General features: G+C 43.0%; 1 protein-coding gene across 1 annotated transcript in view; it reads left to right on the top strand.

Annotated features, from left to right (window-relative positions):
* Positions 1-27,892, top strand: part of EVC2 (EvC ciliary complex subunit 2) — a 157,833-nt gene that overhangs the window by 1,686 nt on the left and 128,255 nt on the right. Inside the window, exons 2-6 of the mRNA XM_045017520.1 lie at positions 5,217-5,271; positions 12,407-12,573; positions 13,119-13,184; positions 18,152-18,338; positions 21,293-21,402. Of these exons, the coding sequence (XP_044873455.1) occupies positions 5,217-5,271; positions 12,407-12,573; positions 13,119-13,184; positions 18,152-18,338; positions 21,293-21,402 (585 nt within the window). The remainder of the gene's footprint in view (positions 1-5,216; positions 5,272-12,406; positions 12,574-13,118; positions 13,185-18,151; positions 18,339-21,292; positions 21,403-27,892) is intronic.

The following is a 27,892-nucleotide window of genomic DNA, read 5'->3' as shown; positions in this document are numbered from 1 at the left end:
TTTTTGGTGCATTGTGCTTCTTGGCAACTTTAATTCTGCATCCAGATCGCCAAAATTGGTGCCTGTTGATCCGTAGTGATCTGCAGTTATTTTTGGTTTCTCATAATCAAGAAAATTTTCATTTTTTGGGTCACAAGCAGTTAGTGCAGAAAGCAAACTGGAGTTGGAGGTGAATCGTTCATCAAGCTCAGCAAGAATTCTGTCCAGAATAGGATAGTAGAAATCAGATTTTATAGGTCCTTGAGTGCTCTTGGGAACAGCAGTGTACTATAAACAAAAACCAAGGCTTCTTGCCATTTTTGTATTGCTGTGCTCAGCAGTTGTGATTGTCAGACACGGAATATCAATTTCAAGTTCTTTGGCAATGATTTCAGCTTCATCTCAAAGCAAATGGAAGGAGATGTGTGATGTTCTCATTTATTGAAGAGCAGCAACATTGCTTGCTACTAATTCCATGGCACTTAATAAATTCAGGTTTTCATTTTGCAGTTCTTCTGAAGCCCTGTGCAAAATCTTGAATATTCTTTCCCAAAGCAAGAGCCTCAACAGAAAGGAATAGCTCTTTATCTTTGCCATCAAGCCCTTTGCAATGCTAACTGATGGTCCATCAGCTCTGAACTGAAATGGCTTCCAGTATTTCCACTACCGTGCCAATCTTGCATGTTGTTTCCAGAGGGAGTCACACCAGTGAGTTTCACATAATCTACCTAGTTCAAGTACCTTCTGGCCTAGCTCCTGTTGTGCCTTAACAAATGGTTCCCGGTACTTGTAACTACTGCTAAAGAAGATGTACAGTGCCTGAGCAAATGTAAAGACTCCCTGATACTGGGTGATGCTGGAACATGTGTCTGCAGTGACAAGATTAAGCCTGCAAGGACAGCATTTCCCATAAATGGCATGTGTAATCCTTTCCTGAATTCGAGCTTGTATGTCTTTTAAATGTCCACTCAGTACAGAAGCGCCATTGTAGCACTGGGCAAAAATGTAATTAATGTCGAGCTTCAGATGCTGTAGTTCTTCATTAATCATTTTTGAGACTGGTCCAGCATTTAGATTTTTCCGTGTGGAAGCAACCCTGAGCTCTTTCCTGAATGATTCCTTTTCCACAGTAGCGTAAAAGGAGACACAGCTGTTCTTTTTTTGGTGTAACTTTAGCTTCATCAACAAGGACAGAAAAATACTTGTTTTGTCTTTTTTTAATTTTTTTTTACCACTGTCAGTCAGGGTGTCTCTACACAGAAAAAGCTGTGCACAGGTTAGCTGTGAGGTAGCTTGATTGAATCCAGCCCAGCTCAGGTAATGATAGCAGTGAAGGCAGCACAGCCAGTCTTCAGCACGGGTAGTCCAAGTCTGATATGCACTCTTGGTGCATACTTGGTTTACTAGTCCATTCTGAAGCCTGTGCTGTGCTGTCTTCACTTCTTTTGTTACCCATGCTAGCTGGATTCAAGTTGAACAGACAAGCCCATGTACAGCTTTTGCTGTGTAGGTATGTCTTTAAATCTGATAACAAAGGCTGGTAGCACTTTTTCTGCATCAGGACTCCCAGCTACAATGGTGGTAGCTCCGTGGGGAACTTCTACAGTTCCTTACTATGGAAATAGCCAGCTTTAGCACTGGGTGAATTAGTGCAGACAAGGCCATTGCCAGATTTAATATCTGTGCATCAGTTTATTCTTCTGGAAAGTAGGATAGTATTACCTAAATCAAGAGTCACCTCAACCCATCCTCTGTGAGGTTGTCAGATTTTAATTTGTGTGCACTCTTCCATTCGCTCTGTTAATGGGGGAGCGGAAAATAGTCCTGAGAGCTGAACTGTTCTGTATGCAGAGATGCGAGTAAGTTTTATTTAAGAGTCTGCATGCTTCTTATTTTGATTTATTCTTACAATTTAGATCCTCAATATATTAGCCTCCACTCCAAACCTAACCACTCAGCACTGACCAAACCATCATTTGCCAGAGGAGAAAAAAATCAATGATTACATATAAGGTAATCACATACCACAAGGGTGTTGGAACAAAGGGTGCTGGGGGTGCGGCAGCAGCACTTGACTTGAAGTCATATACAGGGTTTACAGTTTTGTTCAATGGTTTTTAGCACCCCCGCTATACTAATTATTCCGATGTCACTGCATACCAGGAAATCATTTTCTGAGTCACTTCAGTTTACCGACTTTCATAAACTCATTTTTGTAGTTAATATTTTTATTGTACACTGAAACTGTGGATTACATTTGTAACCACACAGATCACTTTAACTCACATTTGACAACTGTCGTTATACAAAAGACATTTTACAGAAGTATAGACATCTTTGCCAGGAACTAGGTATCTACTGTAAATCTCAAATGAGACCACAGAACAGTGGCATACCAGTTAGAATGTATTTAAAAATGAACCTTTGTTTTTCAATTAATTTTAGTTAATCTTAGTTTATCTCCTTTTAACTCGTGTTTACAGATTAATATAATACTTTGTAATTTTATGTTTACTTAATGTTTAAATATTTTATTCACTATTTAATATTTAAATACTGCTTTGCCATAGCTACTTGTCCTCTGCCTCCAGATTAAATTTGATCAATTAACAAGAAAGATTTTTGAATTCCTCTCTTTGCTTAACCCTGAAAGGCAAATTGAGTTCTTTCTGCTTCTTCCATCTTCATCAATAGTGCATTGAATAATTCTGTTGATGTATGCAGCCAGACAGAATACAGCTTGCTTTTCTTGACTGATATTGGTTCCTGCACCACTGAGAGTAAAAACATGTTTGTATCCATAAAATAAACAGATTTGACTTGAAGCAGAGAAAGTATGTATTTGATTGTGGTGATGTTTTTTACAGAGCTGCTTTTCTGATCACAACTGGACTGTAAAGAAAATCCCATGTTTATTTTTGGCAGGCTGGACATACAGGATATGTTAGTGAACAGTCTTATTATCCATCATCTAAGTCATTAGCTAGGAGAGTGCGTGGTCTTGAGGGTAGAGTAGCAGAATGGGGATCAGAGTTGAGATACATTTCCGGCTCTAATACTGACGTGTTCTGATGTCTTGTGTCAAGTCACTTAAGGGACACTGGTTAGGTTTAAAATTTTGATGTTCCTGCCCCACAGATCTCAATCTAATCTTTATACTTCCATATGGCTGGCAGGCAGGCAAGTATTATTATTCCCATTTTACAGCGATGAGAACTGAGGCACAGTGTCCAAGCACAGAATGATACTTTAAAAAAACATATATACAAACTCTAAATAATAAACAAGACTTTGTTTTTTTTCTCAAATTTAAAATTTTCTTGGGGTTTGGTTTTAAATATTCTCCTGTAAGAACTGCAAGGCAGTCACTGTAGTGTTGTGTTTAAGAGTCTTCTGGAAAGTAACTATCCTATAAACAGACATGACAATTTCATTCCAGTTTAAAGTCAGTTTCTAGTCTATTATTATTTCTAATAATGCCCCTAGAGCCTCACACAGATGTAGTAGAGCAGTGGTCTCCAAAGTGGGGAGTACACACCCCAGGGGGTGCGCAAGAGGATCCTTGGGGGTGCGCGGCAGGAGAAGCATCTTTTTTTTTTTTTTTTGCTTTGGCAAAAATGGTAGAGCCGGCACAGCTGGGGGTGCATGCTCAAAATTTTTTTACTAATAGGGGTGCACAATCAAAAAAGTTTGGGGACCACTGAAGTAGAGGACTGTAGAACTCTACTATTGGTTAGGAGGAATGTCACTCTGTATCGTCTCAGCTGCTGATTGGTGAAGGCAGATGAGGGGGCAGGGTGGGTGATTTTAGTGCAGTAGAAGAAACTGAGCACGGGAGCTGTAGCCAGAGAGCCCCAGCTCCTAGAGGAGGGAACCTGGCTGCAGGTAAGAGTTTGGGCTGGGGCATGCACCATGAGAAAACCTCTGATATGAAACTGGGGCTGGTGGGACGTGTCCTCCCTAAGTGGTGCCCCTGCATAGTATCTGAAGTAGGGGACCCAAAAACTAAGGCTCCCCAAATTAGTGAACACATTGAAAATTTGGGCCTAAGTGACTTGAGTGACTCTATGCAGGATGTCTGTGGCAGAGGGAGGAATAAAATCCAGAACTCCTAATTTCCAACACTGTGCTTTAACCACTAGACCGGGGGTGGCTAACCTCTGGCTCCGGAGCATGTGGCTCTTCAGAAGTTAATATGCAGCTCCTTGCATAGGTGCTGACTCTGGGGCTGGAGCTACAGGTGCCAGCTTTCCACTGCTCAACCCCAGGCCATGCCATGCCTTACCCCAAGGCTCCTGCCCCCTTCCCTGAGCCTGCTGCACCCTTACTCCTCCCCCCTCCATCCCACAGCCTCCTGTACAATGCAAAACAGTTGATCGTGGTAGGGAGGGGGAGGTGCTGATCAGCAGGGCTCCCAAGGTGCTGGAGGTTGGGGGGAGGGAGCAGGGGGAGGAGCTGATGGGGGGCTGCCGATGTATTACTGTGACTCTTTGGCAATGTACATTGGTAAATTCTGGCTCCTTCTCAGGCTCAGGTTGGCCACCCATGCACTAGATTATGCTTCCTAACCATGTAGTTTATCTTCCTTATATTTAACCACAGTACTTATCTTTGCTTCTATATTTTTGAAAGATTTAGGAGTGCCACTTATGACCTAAGAACTGGGCGTATACTGGGTGACCCATTGTCTTTCACCCACCATATACACATTATTTCATGACATGGAGAACATAGTGGGTGTAGTTAGAAACACAGATCTAACTCTGTGATTAATAAAAGGCCTAATGAAGAAAACCAATACAAAATATCACCAGAAAGTCAAAAATTGTATGCGATGGTTTCGCCACTGAAAGAAATATTTTAAAGTTGGGAAAATGTTTTTTTGCTCCATGTGGCTAATTATTATACATAGTAACAGAGGGTATACTTGCCCCAGAAAGCTCGCACTCAAATTAACTTATTTCTCTCCTGTCCTTTGTTTAAGTGACTTGCCCCAGAGGCATGCAGCAGGTCAGTGGTAGGGCCAAGGCATAAGAACGCAGACCCCAGGTCCAGTGTACTATTCATTAGTCGCTGCCACTTCTCATAATCTTATGAGTTTTGAGTACAGAAATCAGAATTTGTACTTTAGTGTAAAGCACATCACCAGTTTGAGACTTAGAATCAACAGTAATAGAAATGTATTTTGTAAATAAGGTCCTGGGTTTATAGTCACTCTTCTTTTGTGTTAACTGTAGGTTGTTACAGATAAGCAACGGATTCGAAAAAAGAGAGACTGCTTCGGTATGACAGGTATGTATTCATTTTAACTGCCCTTCCAATTGTTCTAAACCTCGAAGTGCTGGAGAATCCTGGGAGCCAGATGCTTTTAAAAAGTTTATTTTATAATAACATTTGCAATATAATAAAACATGATGCATCTCTGTTTCTCAGTTGCTATAGCAGGGGTCGGCAACCTCTGGCATGCGGCTCGCCAGGGTAAGCACCCTGGTGGGCCAGGCCAGTTTGTTTACCTGCTGCGTTGGCAGGTTCGGCTGACCGCGGCTCCCACTGGCTGCGTTTCGCCGTCCCAAGCCAATGAGGGTGGCAGGAAGCCACAGCCAGTACATCCCTCGGCCCGCACTGCTTCCCGCAGCCCCCATTGGCCTGGGACGGTGAACTGCGGCCAGTGGGAGCCGTGGTCGGCTGAACCTGCCGTTGCGGCAGGTAAACAAACTGGCCTGGCCCGCCAGGGTGCTTACCCTGGTGAGCCACGTGCCAGAGGTTGCCGACCCCTGCGCTATAGCTATGTCTGCACTTCACGGTAAACCCAGGCCTGTGAGATCCAGGCTTGTGGACTTGGTCTTTCGAAGACCATGATGAAGCATCCGCGCTGCATTTTAAACCAGGGCTTACAGTTGCTGGACCTGGGTCTCACAACTGTGCTTATGTGTCCACACTGCATTAGGCTGACCTGACTTGGGTTTGTGGTTTGAGCTGCATTCACACTGGAAACTGACAGGGCTTGGACCTGAGTCACAGCAGGACTTGGGATCTGACCCACCCATCCAAAAGGGTCTAGAACCCAGGTCCTGAGTAAGCTTGGGCTTTGGCCAGCATGCAGGGCCACCATAAAAAAGAGTAACCATGCAGCAGGTGTAGGGCAGCCAAAGTGACCCCACCAGTGGAGCATCATGGCATAGCTGTAGCACCTCCAGCCAGGGGTGCCCCAGAGAAATATTTATGCGTTCATCAAAATATATCATCCCATCCCTCATGGAAATGTGCATCTTAGTTCCTAATACCATAGATTGTGGCAAGCAAATCTTTTGAGGCAGACCGGATAAGGGAGAGGCCATCTTGCTGAATTGTGGAGAAAGGGGGGCTCAGAAGTAGGTCTTCCTTTTCCCGGTAGTGTTCCCCTTTCGTGATAGAGTATCGGTTTTTACCATTTCAGTTTCCCGAGTGGTAGGTAATTGTAAACTTGAATCAGAAGAACACAGCTCACCTTATCTGCCTCTGGTTCAAAGCTCAGGCCTTGTGGAGGTATTGGAGGTTCTTATGGGCAGTAAATACCTGTACTGCGTGCTGAGCTCCCTCAAGGTGGTGGTGCTATTCTTCTAATGCAGTTTTGATTGTGAGCAGCTCCTTGTCCAGTATTTCATAGTTCATCTCTGTGGGGATGGTTTTTTGAGAGTAGAATGCACAGGTGTGAAGAACTGACTGGGGTCTGAGTCACTGAGAGAGTCCCATCCTGAGGGCCACGTTGGATGCATCTGCTTCCACTATAAATGAATGAGTTGGGTCAGTGTGTGCCAGAATTGGGGCTGTGATGAAGGCAGTCTTGAGCTGGTTGAAAGCGAGCTGGGCTTCAGGTAGCCAAGTGAATCAAATGGCTTTATGAAGGAGGCAAGTCGGGGGCTATTTGTTCAGTCATTGGAGATGAATCAACTATTAAAATTTGCAAAGCCCAGGGAGCACTGAAGTTCTCAGTGGGTCTGGGGTGCTGTCCAGTTACGGATGACTTCCACCTTCTGCATATCTATTTGAATGCCCCGTATAACCTAAAAATTCAGCGGCAGTCTGGCATACAAACTAAGCTTCCGTAGTCTCTCCAGGACAGACTGACATTATGGCAGTGCTGCTCAGGGCTTCTCAGAAAACACCAATATATCATCTAGGTAGATGTCCCCGAACATTGTTTATGAAATGTTGAAATGTTGTGAGGGCATTGGTTCAGCTGAACAGCATTACTAAATATTCAGAGTGCCCATATCAGGTATGAAAATCTGTCTTCCATTCATCCCCAGGCCTTATGCCTGTTAAATTATATGCCCCTGAAAGATCAAGTTTAGTGAAAAGGTTCTGGCAGTTCAGCAATTCTAGGATGAGGTGCAGGGGGTACTGATTTGAATAGTCACCTGAGTCAATGTATGATAGGCTATGCAGAAGCATAGTGGCCTATCCTTTTTTCACACAAAGAGAACTAGTGCCCCCCTGCAGAAGTGGATCTCTGAATGAAGCCCTTTGTGAGATTGTTCTGCTATACACGCTTAGTGCATCCAGCTCTGGTTTAGACATAGTGTCTGTCCATCCACAGGGCACCTTGCCCTGGGTTATAGATCTGTTGGACATATGTAGTCCCTGTGTGGGGATAGTAAATCAGCTTTTTTGTTTTCAAACACATCCAGGTCGTCTCAGTACTTGTCGAGGAGGCTGAGCTTTTGGTCTGGGGCTGCTCTCTTCTGGTTACCCCCCACAGTGCAGGGTCTCACTTCTTAGGGTCTTATCCAATCCTGGGACCATGGATGCGACCACTTGGGGTTGGTCTATTTGTTGGAGGCAAGCTATCTGTCGATATTCGGAGGAGAAGCTAATGTTCCTCCGTCACCAGGAGATCCACGGGGAGTGCAACTCCAACCAAGGAATGCCAAGAATTATTGAAAAGAATGGAGAGCAGATCACATCAAAACATACTAATTCCTGATGCCCTTCCATTTCTGCCTCTAGGAGGACAGTGTCTTAGGTCACCAGTCCTGATGATAGGGATAACCCATCAATTGTGTCCACCAGGTCTGGTGTGGGTTTTGGCAGGAGAGGGATCTGTAGGGTTTGGGCTGCCTTAACATGTATAAAGTTAGCAGCAGCCCTGGAGTCTGTCATTGCTAGTTGCAGGGGAGTCTCCTGTGCTTGCTCCAAGACTTGCAATGGCAGTGGCAATTTGAAATGCGGGTTCATGTGTTGGGCTCTACTTGAGGGTGGCTACAGAGCATGGAATTTTGGTGATGCCCAGGTTGTACCCCCCACTATTGGCCTGGGCTGGTCTATTTCCTGAGCTCTTTCAAGCTAGACAGGAGGCAAAGGTGTGTCCTGGCTCCACACAGTAAAAACAGGTTCAGCTATTGTGAACATTCCTTCTCCTCCAGGGTTGGGCATGACCAGGGTGACTCAGGTTGACTTGCATGGATTCAGGACTTGGTGTAGAGGGTGGGCATAGCAGTAGTAACATAACGCTCTCATTGAGCATCACAATTTTTGCTGAAAAGCATCCTATTTTTTTCTGTTTTGTCCTACCTCTTACCCTCTGGTTTATTCTCACAGCGTCTTTAGCTTTGAAACAAGAAAAGCTAATGGCAACATTGGAAATTGAAGTGCAGTAAATTACTACCTTTGTCTGTTCAGCGGTGTGTGTAATTGAAGGGACTTTAAATTGGTTCTTGTGTGAGGGCTGCTTTTGAGGACACTGAATAACTCCAAGGGGAGAAAAAAAATATAGTAAACAAATGCATTTTTGAAAAACAAAAATAAGACAAGGTAACTGAAAGTTTTGTTGATGTTAAGAGTCATTAGGAAAAACAAATTTCAAATTTCTTTACAGATTCAAAATATGCAGCTTTGAGGGAAGGGCTAACTATTAGAATTACTGTATTTATTGTTAAAAATGCACAATTTTTGCTATTGGTAACTGAGCATCAGCACCAAGCTTGTCACTTCACACATAAGGCATGGCCCATGCCTTGACATGGCCCATGCCATGTCTTACAATCTGCTGTAATTCTGACACTGACAACACCAGTATAGTTTGTATGAGTTCGGATGTGGTGCAGAGGTATATGAATGTCAAAGAATGGACTTGTGGGATTCTGCACCCACTGCTTGCCAGACTATAGCTGAACCTCTTAAATTCCAGATTACTGTGTTTGTTTTTGTGACTAATAGCTGCCTCCATTTCAGCTTTCCTTTTTAAAAAAAAAAAAAGTGCCCTACTTTACTTTGTGTGTCATTCATCTCCTATAATGGCTGGTCGTCAGAGAATAAAGTCTACTACACATGCCAGCTACAGAAGCCACTCCTCTTAACGCTGGAGTTCCAAGATTCAGTCCCTAATGATGACCAATAATTGAGGTCATTGCAAATGCAAGATCCACCTCTTTGTGCATAGATTACCAAAGTGGAAGAGACTACAAATGGCTAACAGATTCTTCTCTTACATATCTATCCCCTGGACTCATAGGAAAGTGAGCAGAGAATATGGTCTGTAATTGGACAGCAAAGATTTTTCTTAATAATTCATGTATCTGACACCTAGGTAATATGATATTGTGCATAATATGAATATATGGGATTTAGTGAATTCAATTGTAATCTCAATGGCAAAATATTCAGAGTAATCTTTCGCATGTTGCAATGACTTTATTGTTACTTCAGTTTTCCAATATTTTTAATTTGCAGTTCAATATAAAGTGCTTCCTGAGCACAATAGAGTTCCAACCTTTGCAACTGATAAGCTTTGACTTCTACATATGAAGTCAACGGGTTGCCTCATGGGTGTATAAGTCCATCTGTGTGCTGTCATTTTAGGGTTGGAGTCTATATTGGCATCTCATTGATTATGGTAATCATAATTGTTTAGTTAAATCCTGCTCACCTGGGCTTTGATTTAAGTCACCAAATTCACTTCTAAGGGCTTAGTCCTGAAAGGTGTGAGGTGCAAACAGAACCTTATAAAAAGTGGTAAATACTACTTGCGGTTGGGCCATAATTCAGTATAACTAATCCCAAGAAAATACAACAGAAATATATCCTATATAATATACAGAAAATATGCTGTTTGTTTCACATTTCTTTGGTTGAAAGTTTGTACACAAATTTATTTGGTCAAACCTCCCCCCCACCAGCATTATTGAAAATGAAACTTTTAATAAAAAGTTGTAGACATTATGAAAACCTTCTACTTCTCACAAAAATTTTCCAGCACTATTTTAATCGAAATTCATATGGAAATTATTTTCAAAATAATCAAAAATGTTACTTAAACCAGGGGTTTTCAGAAAGCAAACATGTTTTTTGTTTAAATGAAAAATTTCAAACTTGAGTTTGATAAAAATTTCAGTAAAAAATATTGAGAACATTTCACAGAAGATGGGACGTGTCCATTTCAAACCCCGGAAACGGAAACAATTTAGAAATTTTTAATTTACATTATTTTCTAATTTACCGATCAGCTCCAGTTTGATTAAACTAAGTTTTAGGATGGGCAGCCATTCATAGTAATACTGGATCTTATCCCTTGTGACGGACTCAGGCCAGAAGGATATAAGAGGATAGTGGAAGGCAGGTATATCAGCCTCAGAATAAGCTGTTCCCTTGATAGCCAAACAAGGGCTACTCCAGGCCAATCAAGACACCTGAGGCCAATTTAACCAGCTAAGGTCGTTAGGCTAATGCTGGTCACCTCAATTAACTGAGAAAGAGTCAGTTAAGGCTGATAGGCTAATGGAGAGAGCTGGAACCAAGTAAGGTCCCACTTATACTGCTTTAAAAGCTCTCCTTTCCAGTTCCCTAGAGAGGAGCCCAGGTGAAAGGAGCTGGAGGAGAGGAAGCATTACTGAACCCTGAGGTAAGGGTGAAGCTTGGAAAAGGGGAACATGGGAAAGTGGTCCAGGGAATCAAAGCAGCATCAGTGAAGGAGGGAAGCCGATAACAGTTGCTACCATTAGGGAGCCTGGGCTGGAACCCGGAGTAGAGGGCGGGCCCGGGTTTCCTCCTTTCCCCACCCCCCGCATGATCTACAGAGATCCCTTTAAAAGGGGAAACTGACTTTGGTCCAGGCAGGAGACCAAATGGTACCTACGGAGCTCTAAGGAGCACCAAAACTGTGGGTATTTCACCTTCCCACCTCCCATACTGGCCTGTGAGGAAAATAGCTCAATAAGTTGTAACTTCTGCCACCATACCGGGAGAGGGAGGTCATCTTGAGGACCTTAGTGAACTTCTGAGGCCACTGTATCCACCAGGAAGTGCAGGACCCACCAATACAGGCTCAGAGCTTTGTCACACCCTATATTAAAGATGTTTAGATAGTACAGTGATGAGTGTGATATAAGAACTTGTGTTGAATAGACTAATGCTATTAAATTATTTTGGTTTATATTTTCAGAACTGTTCATCATAGGCAAATCTTTTTTCAGCATGTTATAAGATGATATTGACATTACTGTTTTACAGAATTGGGGCACTTGATTTGATTGTATTACGATTTAACGGAAACTCATTTGAGAACAAAACACCCATTAGAAACATTGTAAAACAGTCTGAATGTTTAATGATTTACTGGCAGACTGTGTCTTTGAAGCACAAGGCTTTTTTATATTTAGGTAGCTCATATTTATAAAGCTCTTCAATTAGTCATGCTTTTCTGAAATCTTAGCGTGGGCTGAAATTATTAATAGTTGGTTTAAGCCTGAAACCTATTAATTGAGGTATAATTTGTTTTAAATCTGAATGACAAAATTCTGCTCTTGGAGATGCACATACAAAACCTTTTTCTGTGAGCTCCCAGTGAGAGTTGTGTGCACATATCTGAGGGCAGAATTTTGCCTGAAGTTTATTATGAATTGTATAGTTTAATTATTTCAGAAAATGACACTGGTTCCAATGCTGTACACACTTCCCACTGAGAACAGAGCCTGCTAATTAAAGTTGTCTCCTTTGGAATGAGAGGGAGTAAGGTCACCAGTTACGGCACAAGACTGGAAATCAGGAAACCTAGTTCTGTTCTTGTGTCTGCTACTGACCTGCTGCGTGATCTTGGGCAAGTCACTTCACCTCTCTGTTCCTCGGTTTTCTTCTTGCCCTGTGCCTGCCTTGTTGTGCTCCTTCAGGGAGGGATTGTCTCATACTGTGTTTGTCTAGCAAAATAGGGCCCCAATCACAGAAATGAAGGGCTGGAAGGGACCTCATGAGGTCATCTAGTCCATCCCCCTGTGCTGAGGCAGGACCAAGTAAACTTAGACCATCCCTAACAGGTATTTGTCTAACCTCTTCTTAAAATGGTTGAATCCTCTTTGCTACTGCTATGCACAGTGGCAGGTGTTTGCCACATGGGATCTAGAGTTTGTGAGACAGATGCTTTAGTTCTAATGTAGAGTATTACTTTCACTTTCAGCTGTAGAATTACCGGGAACAGGATTACAGGGAACAAATGAAGGCCATGATCTGCTTTTGACTTCCGCAGCACCAGATGTTCATGGGATCCATTCACTGTTTGCCTTGATCCCCTCGTGGACAAAGAAGATTTTGTTCAAACGAGAGTCTACCATTAACCAGCAGCTGGTCAGTAAGATATGGTTGATGTTTAATATCTGAAAGGGTTGAAGAGAAGTAAGATCAGCAGTAGTCTACCACTGGGAATTTAGTAGTTAATTAGTATAGAGTTTCTAATTGTGTCTCATATGATTATGTTCACCTTCAGTAGCTTCAGCAGTAACATCTAAATGCATGAGTTCCTTATAACTGTAGTGACAGGTACAGTCAGGTGCATGCCATATAAATGCTAATTCTCTAAGTAATAAAATGCATCTTACCATTTGATGAATTTGTTTTTTTACATTGTGCATTTTATCATGGAAGACTGGTCACCGAAAATAAACATGTCACTTAGGTTAATAATTATATGTGGGAATAGATAGTTTAAACAAATTTGTATAAACAGATAAAAGAAGATTCATTGATGGGATGACAGAGCTCTTAACCACCAAGGTTGCGAATCAGTTTAACATCTTTTTCTCTTTCTTCATTACATTACACAACTTGTGTTGTAGTTTTGTATTGAGGTGGGTCCATACACAACATAGATTTTTGTTTTTTTCCCTCCCCAGCCGGAAGGTGTGCCAAGAATTTCAGTGTCTTCTGGGTATGGGATAACTCTTCAGAAATGTGCAGTGGTAAGTTTTGTGATACTACTTTCTCTTATTTGAGGAAGTAATAAGATCCAAATCTTCTGTGAATATTTTTTGTCCAGTTATATAAATAAGACCCCTAATATAACCCAAAGCGAGTACACAGAAACCAATACTTTTACATTGTATAATGCAGGGAGGAAGTTGTTATACAGCAAATGTAATCTAATACTTCAACATTATCTGTAAGGAATGAGCTTTGAAACAATAGTCAGCAGCATTTACTAACACAGTACAGAGTACAGAACATTACTGACCAGTGTAGTCTTTATATTATTGATGAGTTGATATTGCCAATGGTATCTTAAACCATAGTAACCTGTGACATGGGTTCATGCTCCCTAAAGGCTACGGTATCAGAATTAGCAGGGTGAGAACCGCTATTAGAAATATCCTTAGTTCTGGAGACTATAGGAGCACATGAGGAATAATAGCAGTAACCACAACAGAATCTGCAAATGATCAATCTTCCCTTTATTAAAAGCCTTACTGCACATATAATCAATGCCGCAGCTATAGATACATAAGTGAAGATGGACATCTTATGATATTTCGCCAACATCGATGTCTTTATTCAGGTTGAACCTCTCTAGTCTGGCATGATCAGGTTGGCAACATCCATGGTCAGGCATGATTTTATTTATGTTTTTTATGCTTTATCTACTTATTACCTTGTGCCAATACAATAAAATTGTGTAACAACAGTAATACTTTGTTACAAAGAGTGCCGGTAAACCTTGGCTAGGTGGTGTTGCAAGCGTCGTTCTGTTTATTCGCCTCGGAGAGATTAAAAATAAAAAGAGACCCACTTGCTACAATATTGACCTCATGTGGTTTGGCAAATTCTCTGGTTCAGCACCGGTTAGGTCCTGAGGGTGCCAGACTACAGAGGTTCAACCTGTTCTTGCATCCCCAAGGGTACCAGCAAGATGGGTGGATCTCTCAACAGACGGTTACCTGTAGAGCAGTGGTTCTCAACCAGGGGCCCAGAGCCCCCTGGGGGCTGTGAACAAGTTTCAAGGGGTCTGCCGAAATAAACCAGAGAGCAGGGCCAGTGTTAAACTCACTGGGGCCCAGGGCAGAAAGACCAATTCCGAGCCCCACTGCCCAGGGCTGAAGGAGAAGCCTGAGCAAATTAGCTTTGGAGACCCCTCCCCCCGCCCAGTGCCATGGGGCCCTGGGCAGTTGGTCTCTTTGCTACCCCATAATGTAGACCCTGGCTTTTAATCTACTGAAAAATAGTTGTTGTGGCACAAGAGGGCCATGGGATTTTTATAGCCTGTTGGGGGGGTGGGGGAGGGGCTCAGAAAGAAAAAGGTTGAGAACCCCTGCTGTAGAGGGACTCCTGATTGATTCTTCCTCCCTATTCATGCTGAGGATCCCTTTTTATTCTGTGTTATACTCATGCCCATAGCCCTTATGCATATGCATGAGGGTTCCAACCCCTTTTCCCTTATCTGGTCTTCCACACTCCATAAAATTTGGGGTGCCTCACTTTTGATGGGGGTATCCTTTTAGTTCCCCTTATTTTAATTAGCATTTACATCAGTGAGTTCCCATGCAGAATTTCCCATGATGTTACAATCGAGCATCTTGCAGAATTGATGGGTCCGTAGTGGCATATTTTCCAAACTTCATAGTAGCATTTATTTTACAGTAACCTTGTAACTTCACTGGTACCTCCTCGGTTACTTGCTCATGCCTAGCCTTTAAAGCCTAATGTGTCAGATAAAATCTTACAGGCCTCAGCCTGCTGGCCTTGCATTACAGCCCTACTTTGCTTATAAACCTAATGCACACTCATAAATGCTTGTCAGTCTTACACCTCTATAAGAGTATCCTACTTATTGCTATACCTATGCCTACAATTTAAATCTATTCACTACATGCTAATTATATATAAATTAACCACAACAATAGATAACACAATTCGATGCTTACATAAGGTGATAAGCCACAGCAGATCCTAGGAGGAAGTGTAGTGTAAACATAGAATGAAACTGAACTATTTTTTTTAATGAGTCAGTATATTTCAGTTACTGCACCTGTCCCTTAATCCATCTGCCAACATTTGGGGCTTTACAATCTAATTTTCCAATTTTAAAAAAATATTTTTTCGCTCCCCCTGCTGTTTGAAAAACTCACACAAAGGAAGAGATAACAGTGAAAATGACTATACACAAAGACTGCTGTCAAATGCACAAAGGGCCAGAATTTCAAAGATATTTAGGTGCCTAAAGATGCAGACAGGCCCCTAGTGGGATTTTCAGAAGTGCACCAGCAGCTTAGATGCCTAACTCCCATTGACTTGAGGCACTTAACCTGCTTAGAGGGGTTTGAAAAATGGCTATTTTTCCAGTTTGTTTATTTTGGGCCAGATTTTTAAAACCTAATTTGGTTTTTCGTTTTTACTCTGGTCAGATCAGGTTTGAATATTTGTAATTACAGCCAATTCACTCTGCCTGTCCCTTGAATGGAGAAAGATAGTGTGTTGTGCTTTAAGTCAAGCTTGGATTCAGCCTTTCAAATGACCCAGCATACAAGCATTGGGAATTTAGCAGCTGATTTGAAAATATTGACCTGGTGAACTGGACCAGATCCTATGCACAGAGTGGAAAATAGGAAATGGAGAATACATATGCATTACATTACAGAGCCTAATTAACTGTAATGTTATTATCAAAATGGCCATGGGTCATAATTAGCAAGACTGAATATTGATAATTTCAGTTACATGAAGTGGTGAGACACAACCTCCCACTTCAGAAAGCTTTATAGAGCAGACTCACTACTCGTTTATTATAAGAAGATCTTGGCGAGAGAGAGTTTTGAAACACTTGCATATTTGATTCTTTCTGCTACTCATAGTACAACCTAGGCAGTCTCATTAAAAATGGCGAAGTCTTGCTGCGCAAGATCAAAGCTAGTCTGCTCCAGATGGTGGGATTATCAGGAAATAATCTTTCGATGCTGCCAGTTGTAAATTTAAAAAAAAAGGTTATATGTGAATTGTCTTCCACCTTTGGATCAAATTCATATTTTATTTTAACTTGCTAATCTTGCCCTTTTATTTGAATCCTAATACATCTGAACAGACATTTTCCTCCTAACACCTGGCTGACCATATGGCATCCTCTAGTAATTTAAATGGAAAAGTAAGATCTACTTTGTTCCCCCATTTTAGGACCATTTCTGAGGCATTTCCTTTGCAAAGCCAGCAGGGAAATGACATACATTTAGTCATTCGGGGTCAGATTCTGTAGTCCCTTCCTCACATAGATAATGCCACTGAAACCAGGGTGTAAAGACGACTCACATGTAGTGGGCCTGGCTCCTCCATTTGTACATTGCGGGTGGGGGGAATAAGGGCCCAATTTTATCAGTGTGCCCTTTAAACTGTGTCATTCACCAAATGATGAGACCATCAATGTGTTAGTGCTTTACAGTTGCAATAATCTTAAACAGGGCCCTGGTAAATATTTATAAACAGATGCAGGGTATAAATGATTCTTTTCCTCTTTTTTGGTGAATGACACCTCTCACTGTCATCTGAATTCCTATGTCTTGCACACCAGATGTGTGGGAATCATTCCTAAAGCTCATCCACCCTTTCCCCAACATAAGATTCTGTCTGCAAGTTCCTGATCCTTCTCCCTTCCCTGATTACTCTCCCCCCCCAATCCCTTCTGTTTCCTCTCCTTTCCAGCCTTCCCCCATTTTGCTTCTTCACCCCAGTCTCCTGTGTGCTACACCAGGGGCTGATCACATTTGCTGATTGCCTTTTAGAAACAGAGGACAAAAAAATCAGGGATCTATAGTTGCTCAACTGTCTCTGTGAGATGCTGCTTTTGCTTCAGGCTGTAGGAACAAGAGCTGCAGGTTACAAGTGAATGCGAGGGCCAGTGGTTTAAGGGAGATTGTGGCCCCTGGGCATCTATTCCCTATGATAGCTGCAGCTGTAGATAGTTCTCCTCAGTCAAGGTGAGGTATAAGTGAAATATCTAAGATCTCCTGTTACTCCCAACTACTCACATTCAGGCTCTTTCTAATGAGAAGTCAGGAGAGCAGAACTCCAATGTAACTATTATTATAGCATTCAAAAATATGCAGCTGTATCTGAAGGCATCATCCGTTTGGCCAGCTGAGGAGAATTGCAATCAGAGGCAGGAGCTGTTGTTGTGAAAGTGGTAAGGAGTTGCTAGGGCCAAACACTGAATGAAGGACTTTATTAGAATATGGAAAACAGGGCCGCCCAGAAGGGGGGGCAAGTGGGGCAATTTGCCCCAGGCCCTGCAGGGGCCCCGTGAGCCCTGGCCAAGAATCCCTTCCCTGTCTACTCACCCGGGGAGGCCGCAGGGCAGGGATGCATAGCCCCTGCTGCAGTGCCAGCCATGGGGCTGGGGCGCGCGACCCCAACTGCAGCCCCCGGCAGAAGCCGTGGGGCCGGGGCGCATGGCCCCAGCTACAGCACGGCCCCCAGCTGCTGCAGGGCTGCGGCACAGTGGAGCCGGGGGTGGGGGTGGGGTAGCAAGTGTGATGTGAATTAAGGGCCTTCTCTTCATGCTGCCAAAGCTGAGTGTTATGAATTTTCCAGAACCTGATTAGAACATTGCATTCCAATTCTCCTGTATGAGGTCTCTCTGGGATTTTCAGATTCTTGTTTTCACTCAGTCCTTTCTCTGCATGAGCTGTTATCCTGGATTTCAAACTACAAGGTTTTTCTATTGCACTGTCGCCAAGCAACAGTTTGACGTGTAGGAGATTAAAATCTCTTTGGGAGTTTGAAATCAAATGGAGTGTGATGTTGTCAGCAGGTCACTCAGAATGCCCTCGAAGAAAAAGCTTTAACACACACATGCACGCACACACTCTAAACTAAGTGGACCTAGTAATTTGCAGCTAACTACTACCATTTCACTCCAAAAGAAAACTATTGGTATTTCTGGTTTTAGGTGGCTACTGAACATGATCTCCAAACTGCATATGTAAGGCTTCTGATAAATAATACCAACACACCATCTGCATCCAATGTCACAGATCTCATTCTGCTGGACAATATTACTGGCCTCCATGTTCAAGGAACCAGTGGTAATAAGACTACAGATGGGTTCCAGATATATAAGAGAGGATTCCTGCAAGGTAACTAATTAAGCAGTGGCTCTGCTTTTCAATATGTGAAGACAATTTTTGTGACAAGAAAACTTCAAATTAGGATATTTAATTGTTTGTTCTGGTGATTTTAGATTAAAACAAAAACACCCTTTAACAGTTAATGTATCTTAATTCCAGAAAGGTTTGTTTTCAACTTTGCAATTGTAATATTCTTTCAACTCAGAGGTGTGAGTCAGGCCAAATTTATCTCCAAGCTTGGAGCTGTCTCTGATGTCAGTGGATGCAGAATTGGACTCTTCAGTTGTGTAACACTTAGCTCCTTTAAAACCTGACACAAGTAAAGAATGTTTATGCGTTACTTTAATTCCAACGGAAAGATTTTTTTAATCAGTATCAACGCAAATCTGATCTGTATAATTTCTTTATCCAAGCTGAAAGTCATGCAGATGGTAACCAAATAACTTACTCACTAAAAAGTGAAATTATATGTTTAAAGATGCTTTCTTAAAATAATCTAAGACTCTTATCTTGCCATTGGGTCTGCTTGGCCATTAAGGATTCACCTGCTTGGAAATGACTGTGGAATTTGGACCTGAAGCATTGTCTGCAATATAGATAAGGGAGATTTTAGATCTATATAGGGTTCAACCCACAAACAAGACTAAATTGTTATAACCATAAATGAAACCAAAATACAAGCCCTCTCTAGCCTTGGTTTCAACTCCCTACCTAAAAACTTGGTGTGGAGCCATGTCCTCCTGCAGGAAATCTCCCCTTTCTGATTCCCAGTAGCTGTTCTTATATTCCTTATTTCCCTGTGTGAGAGGAAAGGAAGGAAGCCAGAATTAACTTCTTGCTTCCTGGGGTCATGATATTGGCCCTGCACTCTCTTGAAGTACATCTTCAGAGCTGTTAAATTATGATTACTTTTTTAAAGTAAATAAGCAATGGCATGATAGCTAAAAACTGAATACTTTCCAAATTGGAAAGTAAAATTAGTCCATATGGGGCTTTAGCATGGTAGGAAGTTAATAACTAGAGCCCATTTCTGATAATGGAAATGCCTGGCGGGGGGTTGGGTATTGAAACTGTTGGCAGCGAGTTACTGGCTTTCAACCCAGAGATTCTTTTGAAAGAATTACCCCCCAAGAAAAGAAACTTGACTTACATTACTCAATTGGCAAACAAAACTGGAACAATTATGACATCTGGCACAGCTTCCATTAAAGCTGAAATTGAATTTTGCTTTCCATGCCAGTGGAAGGTGTTTCCATCATTATGAAGAAATCTAAACTAGGATTTAGATTTAGAATAAGAACAAAGCTCATTTGGTTGTAACTCTCATTCATTGATATGTCAGCCCCCAGCTCAGCCCTAAATTGATCTCCAGTGATGGGCACAAAGATTGTGCCTGATGGTACTTAGAGGTGTGTCTGCAGATAATATGTGTTATACACAATCACTTCATTGCTTGGAGGTGTTCTAAGTTAAAATTCTATTTCTGCTTCAGTGAAGTCAGTGACAAAACCTTTTGGCTTCAGCACACTGCAGATGTATGCAGTGGGGAGAAGGTTCACCTTCCTTTGAAGCATCAGAGATTGGCCACAGCTGGAGACTGGACCCCAGATAGGGTGGACCAGAATGCTCTTTCTTAGATGCCCGGTTGGTGTGTCGTGCCCATATATTCAGGGCCAAACTGATTACCAGATTTTGAGTCGGGAAGTAATTTTCCCCCAGATAATATTGGCAAGGATCTTGGTGGAGTGGGGGTTCATGTTCTGCTGCAGGATGGGTTGCTGCGCACCTGCTAGGATTGACTAGGCATATCTTACCTAATCAATTCTTTGCCATGTAGGGGCCTTGGACATTGGTGGTACCATCGTCCTTCTTGTTCTCTGCTCGTGGCACACAACAGTTCAGTCTCCTGAGGACTGAAATGCTGTGGTCTAACTAGACTGATTGGGCTTAAAATTAAGGTATCTGTGTGAAGGTTAATGGCCTGTGTTTATATAGGAGGTCAGACTAGCTGATCTAATGGTGCCTTCTGGCCTTTAAGTCCATGAAAGTACAAAACGAGAGCAAGATCAAGCCCAGAATCAACTACAAGCCTGTACAGGAGACCACTCGAATTAATTAACTCTCATTTCAAGAGACCATCTCAAAGTATCCCCCCAAGTAATGAGTACAGTTCTTCTCCACTTTTATTAAGACCATCTCCATCAAGCAAATGTTTATTGGTGTCTTGACTGCTCACTTAATACAGATTTCATTGCAGTTATGTCACAAAACGTTCTGGGCCAGATTTGCTACTGTAGGTACAGAGCAGGGGGTGAACTGCACACCCTGTAACTGCAGGGACAGCTAAACATGTGTTGGTGGTAGGTGTCTGTGGGGTGAGGGAGGAGGAGGGGAGGAAAATGGAGGCTGTGGTACTGCGGCTGGCCTTCCCCACAGATTCCTTCTAGGGAAGGAAGCTCCAAGGTCCATCCAAGTCTCCATTGGAGCCTCACCAGTAGAGGCTGCCTGGGAGAGGGAATGAACTTTGTCCTATCCCCTTCTGCCCTGCTTTTGCCCATTTTGCACACTGTGTTTGGTGGCTCTGCCCCTCATGCCTCTAGTGAAGTGAGGATTGCAAGTGGCTTATGCTGCTGCATGCATGTTCTAAGGGGTCTTTCTGCTGATGCAGACTCGCAGCTTGGATTCTACAAGTGGAACCTAAAATGGTATTTCAATCTATTATTTATATTAAGCCTGATTTTCAGAGGTGCCAAACACCTGCAGCTTTCATTGTCTTCAAGTGTGTGGTCAGCACTTCAGAAAATCAAGCCCATTATTTCCCTGTAAAACTGCAAGGATGTGTAACTCTACTGGGTTCTATTCAAGCCTTTTGTATTTACCGATTTAATAAAGAAAATAAAGACATGACTCTGTAATACACTCATCTACGTTTAGTTTACACACTGATTTTTCTCTTATAACAGTTGGAGAATACTACTCAGTCAACTACATTGCATTTCTTGATGCAAAAGAAACCTGGGATGGCAAAGTCTTGACACTGCCCGCTAAATTGACCTTCAACAGTTCATCACTGGTATTTCATTTTCTATTTTATTTTATCCTTTATAATTTATGTACACACAGTATGGGAATACTGGAATCTACTCTTGGCTGCCTAAATGATGAGGTCAGCACATAGTGATACAAGCTTTTAGACACTATTCTCTGAGTGACACAGATGAATCTGTAAATACATGAGTATTATACATTAGTGATGGGAGTGACTTATAGCACTGGGCCTCTCTCAAGTTCAATAGAGGAAAGAAATTAGAGCTCTATTATTTGTGTACTAGCCTATAATTTTCTCCCTACATTTGGGGACTCTCTCCATTTTATCGGTGCATTCAGAAAATAGCAAAGTTTCATCCATTTGTTTTATGAGTATGTTATAATGTAACCTGAATGTGTGAATGTTCACGCTTGAACTCCTTGTAGTCTCCTAGGAGTTGGAAGTTGTGCCATATACCGGTGGAAATGTAATTTCCTTTTTCTTTATAATATGGTCTCAGATTTTCCCCTGCAGCTTTGCTTTCCTAATTGTGGGCATTCTTAATGTACTTGTTCATTTATGGCCAATTCTTTTACCGTGTCTTTGTATATATGTAAGCAAATGTATATTAAAATCCCTTTTATGTAAAGACTGACTGACCGTCTTAGTAAGAATGATTTATGACAGTTCTTTAAACGGCTCTTTTCATTCAGTATTTAATGTCTAATTGGAACAGCCATAGTTAAAAAGAAAAGTCAACCATTAATTGATGGGGGCTAGGAAACAACTTCCCCTATGAACAAGTTTTTCCAGCATTGCCTTTTATGGGGTTTTTGCAGCTCCCTCTGAAACATCTGGTACTGTCCATTGTCAGAGAATAGGTGGACCACTAAACTGATTTGATGGTGCAATTTTTTTACGTTCTGAAGATGAGTTGTCTGTGAGCATTTTCCTAAAGCCATGCATGAAAGGAGTGAGGTATTGAGACGCATTACATCACAGCACCTAGAAAATCCCTGTGAGTCACAAAGCCTGAGTTAGTTGCCCAGACTCCCAATACAATGAACAGGGAGACACAAGCGCCTTAGACAGTGATCCACAAACACCGGTTGCTAGGCAGGGAGCCACCTAAGCTAGGCACTGAGAGATGCTGACCAGTGGTGTGTGCATTAAGCCTCACCCCTCTCAGACTTAGGCACCTAAGTCTGTGCTGCAGGGAGGTGCCTATCTCTACCAGAAATTCTCAGCTGTGAACCCTTTCCTGTATTTAGGTACCTACGCTGTTTTAGCAAGAAGCTGGAGGTGGGGTTTCGGGAGGAGGACCTCCTGCATAACTTTTAGCCCAGTGATTAGAGTTCTCACCTGAGATGTGGGAGACCCCCAGTTCCAGGCTCCTCCTCCACCTAAGGGAGAGAAGGGATTTGAAGTATTTTGCCACCTCTCAGGTGAGGTATGAGGGAGGGCCTCCTCTTTCGCCTCTTCCTGCCAATCCCTCTCCACTGTTTTTTTTGTGAACTCGTCTGAGGGACTTGATCTGGTATGTGTGCTTAGAGGATGCTTACTGGATTGGGTCCCACACACAACTTAGGTGGCCAAATGCCTATGATCCCCTGGTTTGTGAATTGCTCTGAGACTTAGGCGGGAGATAGGCTTCTGGACGCCTAGAGGGAGGCAGAAGCCTTTATGCTCAGAGTCAGAAATATAGGTGCTTAGTGAACTTTTATTGCAAAAACGTTAGATGACAAACAAGTTCAGGCACCTACAGGGTTCAGTGGGAGTTTCGTGCATTGCTATGGTCACAAAACTGAGAGTTAGGTACCTAACTCCTTTGTGCATCCAGGCCTAACTGTATTTCCTGTCATCTTGGTTTAGAAGTTGCTTGGGGTTGAGTTTTCTGAGAAGTTTGAAGACTTAGGGCCATATCACATGGGCATAGACAAGTGGGGCTTAGAGGTCTTTAGTGCCCTCCCCCCCCCCCCAAAAAAAATATTAGGAATTCCATTAATAAATAAAGGAAATACTGAGTTTGGAACAGAAGGTCATTTCTCACTTTATTAAAAGTGGATTAATTTAGTCATGGTATAAAACTATTGAATCATAGTATTAAAGCCATATTTTACAGCTGTTATTTTATTATTTAAGTCTGGCCCTCCCCAAATAAAGCTGTCTGTCCCTTTATCAACCCCCCTTTACTGCCTCTAGCCCCCTGGAAAGGAACTGGAGGCCCAGGAAACTCCCCATGGTTATCTCCCATTGCCAACTATTCCTCTTTTAAGGGGGAAAGGAGTTTGCTGAAGGGGGATGGGGCATACTAAAGAAGTAGACTGAACGGCGTCCAAAATCAGGATTCACAAGAGAAGAAACTCCAACTCCGCAGTAAGTTTATCCCTCTAATTTTGCCTGGCTTTGTGGCACCATGGTCCCTTTGAGGTATTTCATGGTATTAGACCAGTGGTTCTCAACCAGAAGTCCGGGGGCCACAAGCAGGTTTCAGAGGGGCCACCAAGCAGGGCCAGCATTAGACTCGCTGGGGCCCAGGCTAGAAAGCCAAAGCTCCACCGCATGGGGCTGAAGCCCGGGGCCTAGAGCCCTGCCATCCGGGGCTGAAGCCGAAGCCTGAGCAATGTAGCTTCACGGGGGCTCCCGTGGCATGAGGCACCGGGTAGTTACCCTACTTGCTACCCCCTAACGCAGGTCCAGGTTGTAAAAGACCTGACGACGTAAAGATGAACCAAAGCTAACGCAATTCAAGACAAAGAAGGGAACAGTCTTACAGAAGAAAGGGACATCATCAATAGGTGGAAAAACAACTGCTCTGATCTATACAACCATCAGACAAATGGAGATCCTAGTGTCTTAGATTCCCAGATTCAACAGAGGAGGATGACTTTCCAATACTACATGAAGAAGTGGAGACAGCTGTGAAATCACTCAAGAACGGAAAGCCTACAGGTATTGACAATATCCCAGCTGAATTGATGAAATTCAGAGGAGAATTATTAATAGATGTACTCACCAAGCTCTGGCAGACCGGTGAGTGACACAGTCACTAATCATCACCCTGCCAAAGAGAGGCAACCTACAATTGTGTCAAAATTACCGGATCATAAGCTTAGTTAGCCATTCCAGCAAAGTGATGTTGAAAGTCACATTGAACAGATTGAAGCCACAAGCAGACTGTAGCAAAGTGAAGACTCACCGGTGCAGCACCTCCTGCTGGTCACCTGGGAATTATCTCTTTTCCAGTGTAAAGAGCACCCTCTGCAGGCCAGTGTCTCGTCTGCTGCTGGCCCCGTGTCCCTCCCGGACCCCGGTGCCCTTTACCTCGGGGTTCTGCCCCAGCAGTACCCCCGTTCTCTGGGTCTCCCTTCCCAGGGGAACCCCCAACCCTCTAAACCCACCTTGTCTCAGTGACTACTGCCAGTCATCATCTAGCCCCTGCTCACTGGGGCAAACTGCAGTCTGTAATGGTGACTCATCATTGGCAAGGGGTTAGGACCTGTTGCCTTTGCCTAATCCCAGGCTGTATCCCTGCAGCCCCAGTACATCTTTAGGCCTTCAACAAGGCCTGCAGCCTGGGGTTTTACCAGGCTGGAGCTTCCCAGCTCTCCTGCGCTATTCCCCAGCACTGCTCCAATTCAGGTACCTTCCTCTCACGCAGCTAGCCATTCTCTCTCCAGGGCTGGAGACTCCTCTGCCTCCTGGTTCCACAGCCCTTTTATCAGGGCCAGCTTGGCCCTGATTGAGCTGGCCACAGCTGTGGCTGCTTCCCCAATCAGCCTAGCTTGGCTGCTTTTAACCCCTACCTATCGGAGTGGGGCAGCGCCCCACTACACAGACAATATCATTGCTGAAGAACAGGTGGCTTTCATGCTGGAAGAAGTACCACAGAACAGATTTTCAACCTTCGTGTTCTGTGTGAGAAGTACTTGCAACACGAGCAGGACAACTGCCACGTCTTCGTTGACTTCAAGAATGCGTTTGACAGAGTATGGCACAAAGCTCGCTGGGCAACCATAAAGCAGTACAATGTTGGTCATAAGTTTATTCTTACCATTAAACAACTGTATGCCAAGGCCAGCAGTGCAGTTCTCGTCAATGGCACAATAGGAGAGTGGTTTCACACCACTGTTGGAGTCCGGAAAGGCTGCCTTCTTTCTCCCACACTGTTCAACATCTACTTGGAGTGCATAATGACTGATACTCTAGAAGATCACATACGCACAGTCAGCATTGTGAGGCAAACAATCTCAAATCTTCGGTTCGCTGATGACATTGATGGCCTGGCAGGCAGTGAAGATGAACTTGCCAACCTTGTGAAACAATTGGATGAAACCTCCATAAAATATGTCATGGAAATCAATGCAGAGAAAACTAAGCTGATGACAAACAAACATGATGGGATCAGCTCACATCACTGTCAGTGGACAAGAGCTGGAGACAGTTGAGGGCGATCATCCCTGATGAAGGATCCAAGGCAGAAATTTGGGCAAGAACTGCGCAAAAAGCAGCAGCAGCGGCAAAGCTAAAGCCAATTTGGAGGAATGAAAACATCTCCCTGGAATCCAAACTGAAACTGTTGCATGCATTGGTCATCTCCATTTTTCTGTATGCATGTGAGACATGGACCCTTATGGCAGAACTCGAATGGAAAATACAGGGAGTAGAGATGAGATGCTTCCATAAAATCCTGGGTATCTCCTACTTCAGCCACATAACTAATAAAGAGGTCTGCAACATCATCCCCAATGCACTGGGTCATATGATGATCTCCTGACAACCGTGAAGAAGCGCAAGCTGAAGTGGTACGGCCATGTAACAAGATCATCTAGCCTATCCAAGATCATCCTCCAAGGGACTGTACAGGTGAAGAGAAGAGGTAAATAGAAGAAGAGATGGAGTGACAACATAAAAGAGTGGACAGAAATGGACTTTGCGGAGACTCAAGCACTGACACACAGTTGTCAGGGGTGGAGACAGTTGGTTAATTGCTCATCAGTGATGGTGCCCCAACAACCAATGGGGTTATGGGAGTGATGATGATGATAGATGCAGGTCCTGGCTTTTTTATGCATAAAACTGGTTATTGTGGCACAAGTGGGCTGTGGAGTTTTTATAGTATGTTGGCGGGGGGGCTCAGGAAAAAAAAAGGTTGAGAACCCCTGAATTAGACCAGTTGAAAGAAAAGAAAAGGAGTCAAAGGGGACTGGCAGTTTGTCAAAGATGTTATACTAGAGGCTTAACATCAAGCTATTCCAATGCAGAGGAAAGATAAGAAGAACCACAGGAAGCCAGTGTGGCTGCACAAGTAGCTATTTAGCCATCTAAAAACCAAAAAGGATAATGTAGGAAATGGAAGGAGGGGCATGTCACTAAGGAAGTATACATGGGAATAGCTCAAGCATCTAGGGACAAAATCTGGAAAGCCAGGGCAAGAATGAGTTACAGCTGGCAAGAAATGTTAGAGACAACAAGAAGGTGAGCTGGTAATGGAAGATGATAGGAAGGCAGAGCTTCACAATGCCTACTTTGCTTCACTCTTCTCACAAAAAATAACATGTGACCAGACGACTAACAGAGTTACCATAGACAATAAAGGGGAAGAGATGCAGATCAGGATAAATAAAGAACTCCTCAGAGAATGAATTCAGGTCAGTGGGGCCTAATGCTATTTACTCTAGGGTGCTGAAGGAATTAGCTGAAAAAAATCTCAGTGCCACTAGCAATAATACTTACAAACTCATGGATGATAGGAGAGGTCCTGGAAGACTGGAGAAGGGCTAACATAGTGACCGTCTTTAAAAAGGGGGGGAAAGGAGGAGCCAGGAAACTATAGACCAGTTGGCCTAACCTTGATACCTGGAAAGCTACTAGAGCAATGTATAAAACATTCAGTTTGCAAATACCTGGAGGATGAAGGGGTGATCACTAGCAGCCAGCATGGATTTACTAAGAACAGCTTGATTTCCTCCTTTGGCAGGGCTTGGTGGACAGGGCAATATATCTGGATGTAGTCCCACAAGACATTCTGATAAGTAAGCTGGAGAAATGCAGGCTCAGTGGAACTACCATTAGGTGGTTACGTAATTGGTTAAATAACAGCAAACAAAGAGTGACTATTAGTGGAATTATGTCCGATTGGAAGGAGGTCTCAAATGAGGTTCCACAGGGATCTGTTCTGGATCTGGTGTTATTTAACATCTTTATTAATGACGTGGATGTAGGAATAGAGAGCAAACTGGTGAAATTTATAGATGAGACAAACCTGGGGAGAGTTGCAGACAATTAGGAGGATAGAGCTAAAATTCAAAGAGATTTTGATAAATTGGAGAACTGGGCTATAGGCAACAAAATGAAATTCAACAAAGACAAACGTAAGATGCTACACTTAGGAAAGAAAAAAGAAATGCACAAAACCAGAATGGGGAATAACTGGCTTGTCAGCAGCTCTGCTGTGGAGTATGTGGGAGTTGTGGTGGATCACAACCTCAACATGAATCAACAATGTGATGCTGTTGCAAAAAAAGCAAATGCA

The sequence above is a fragment of the Mauremys mutica genome, chromosome 5 (genome assembly GCF_020497125.1).
Source record: "Mauremys mutica isolate MM-2020 ecotype Southern chromosome 5, ASM2049712v1, whole genome shotgun sequence".
In the NCBI taxonomy this organism is placed as follows: domain Eukaryota; kingdom Metazoa; phylum Chordata; order Testudines; family Geoemydidae; genus Mauremys; species Mauremys mutica.
This window is presented reverse-complemented; position numbering and strand designations above follow the sequence as displayed.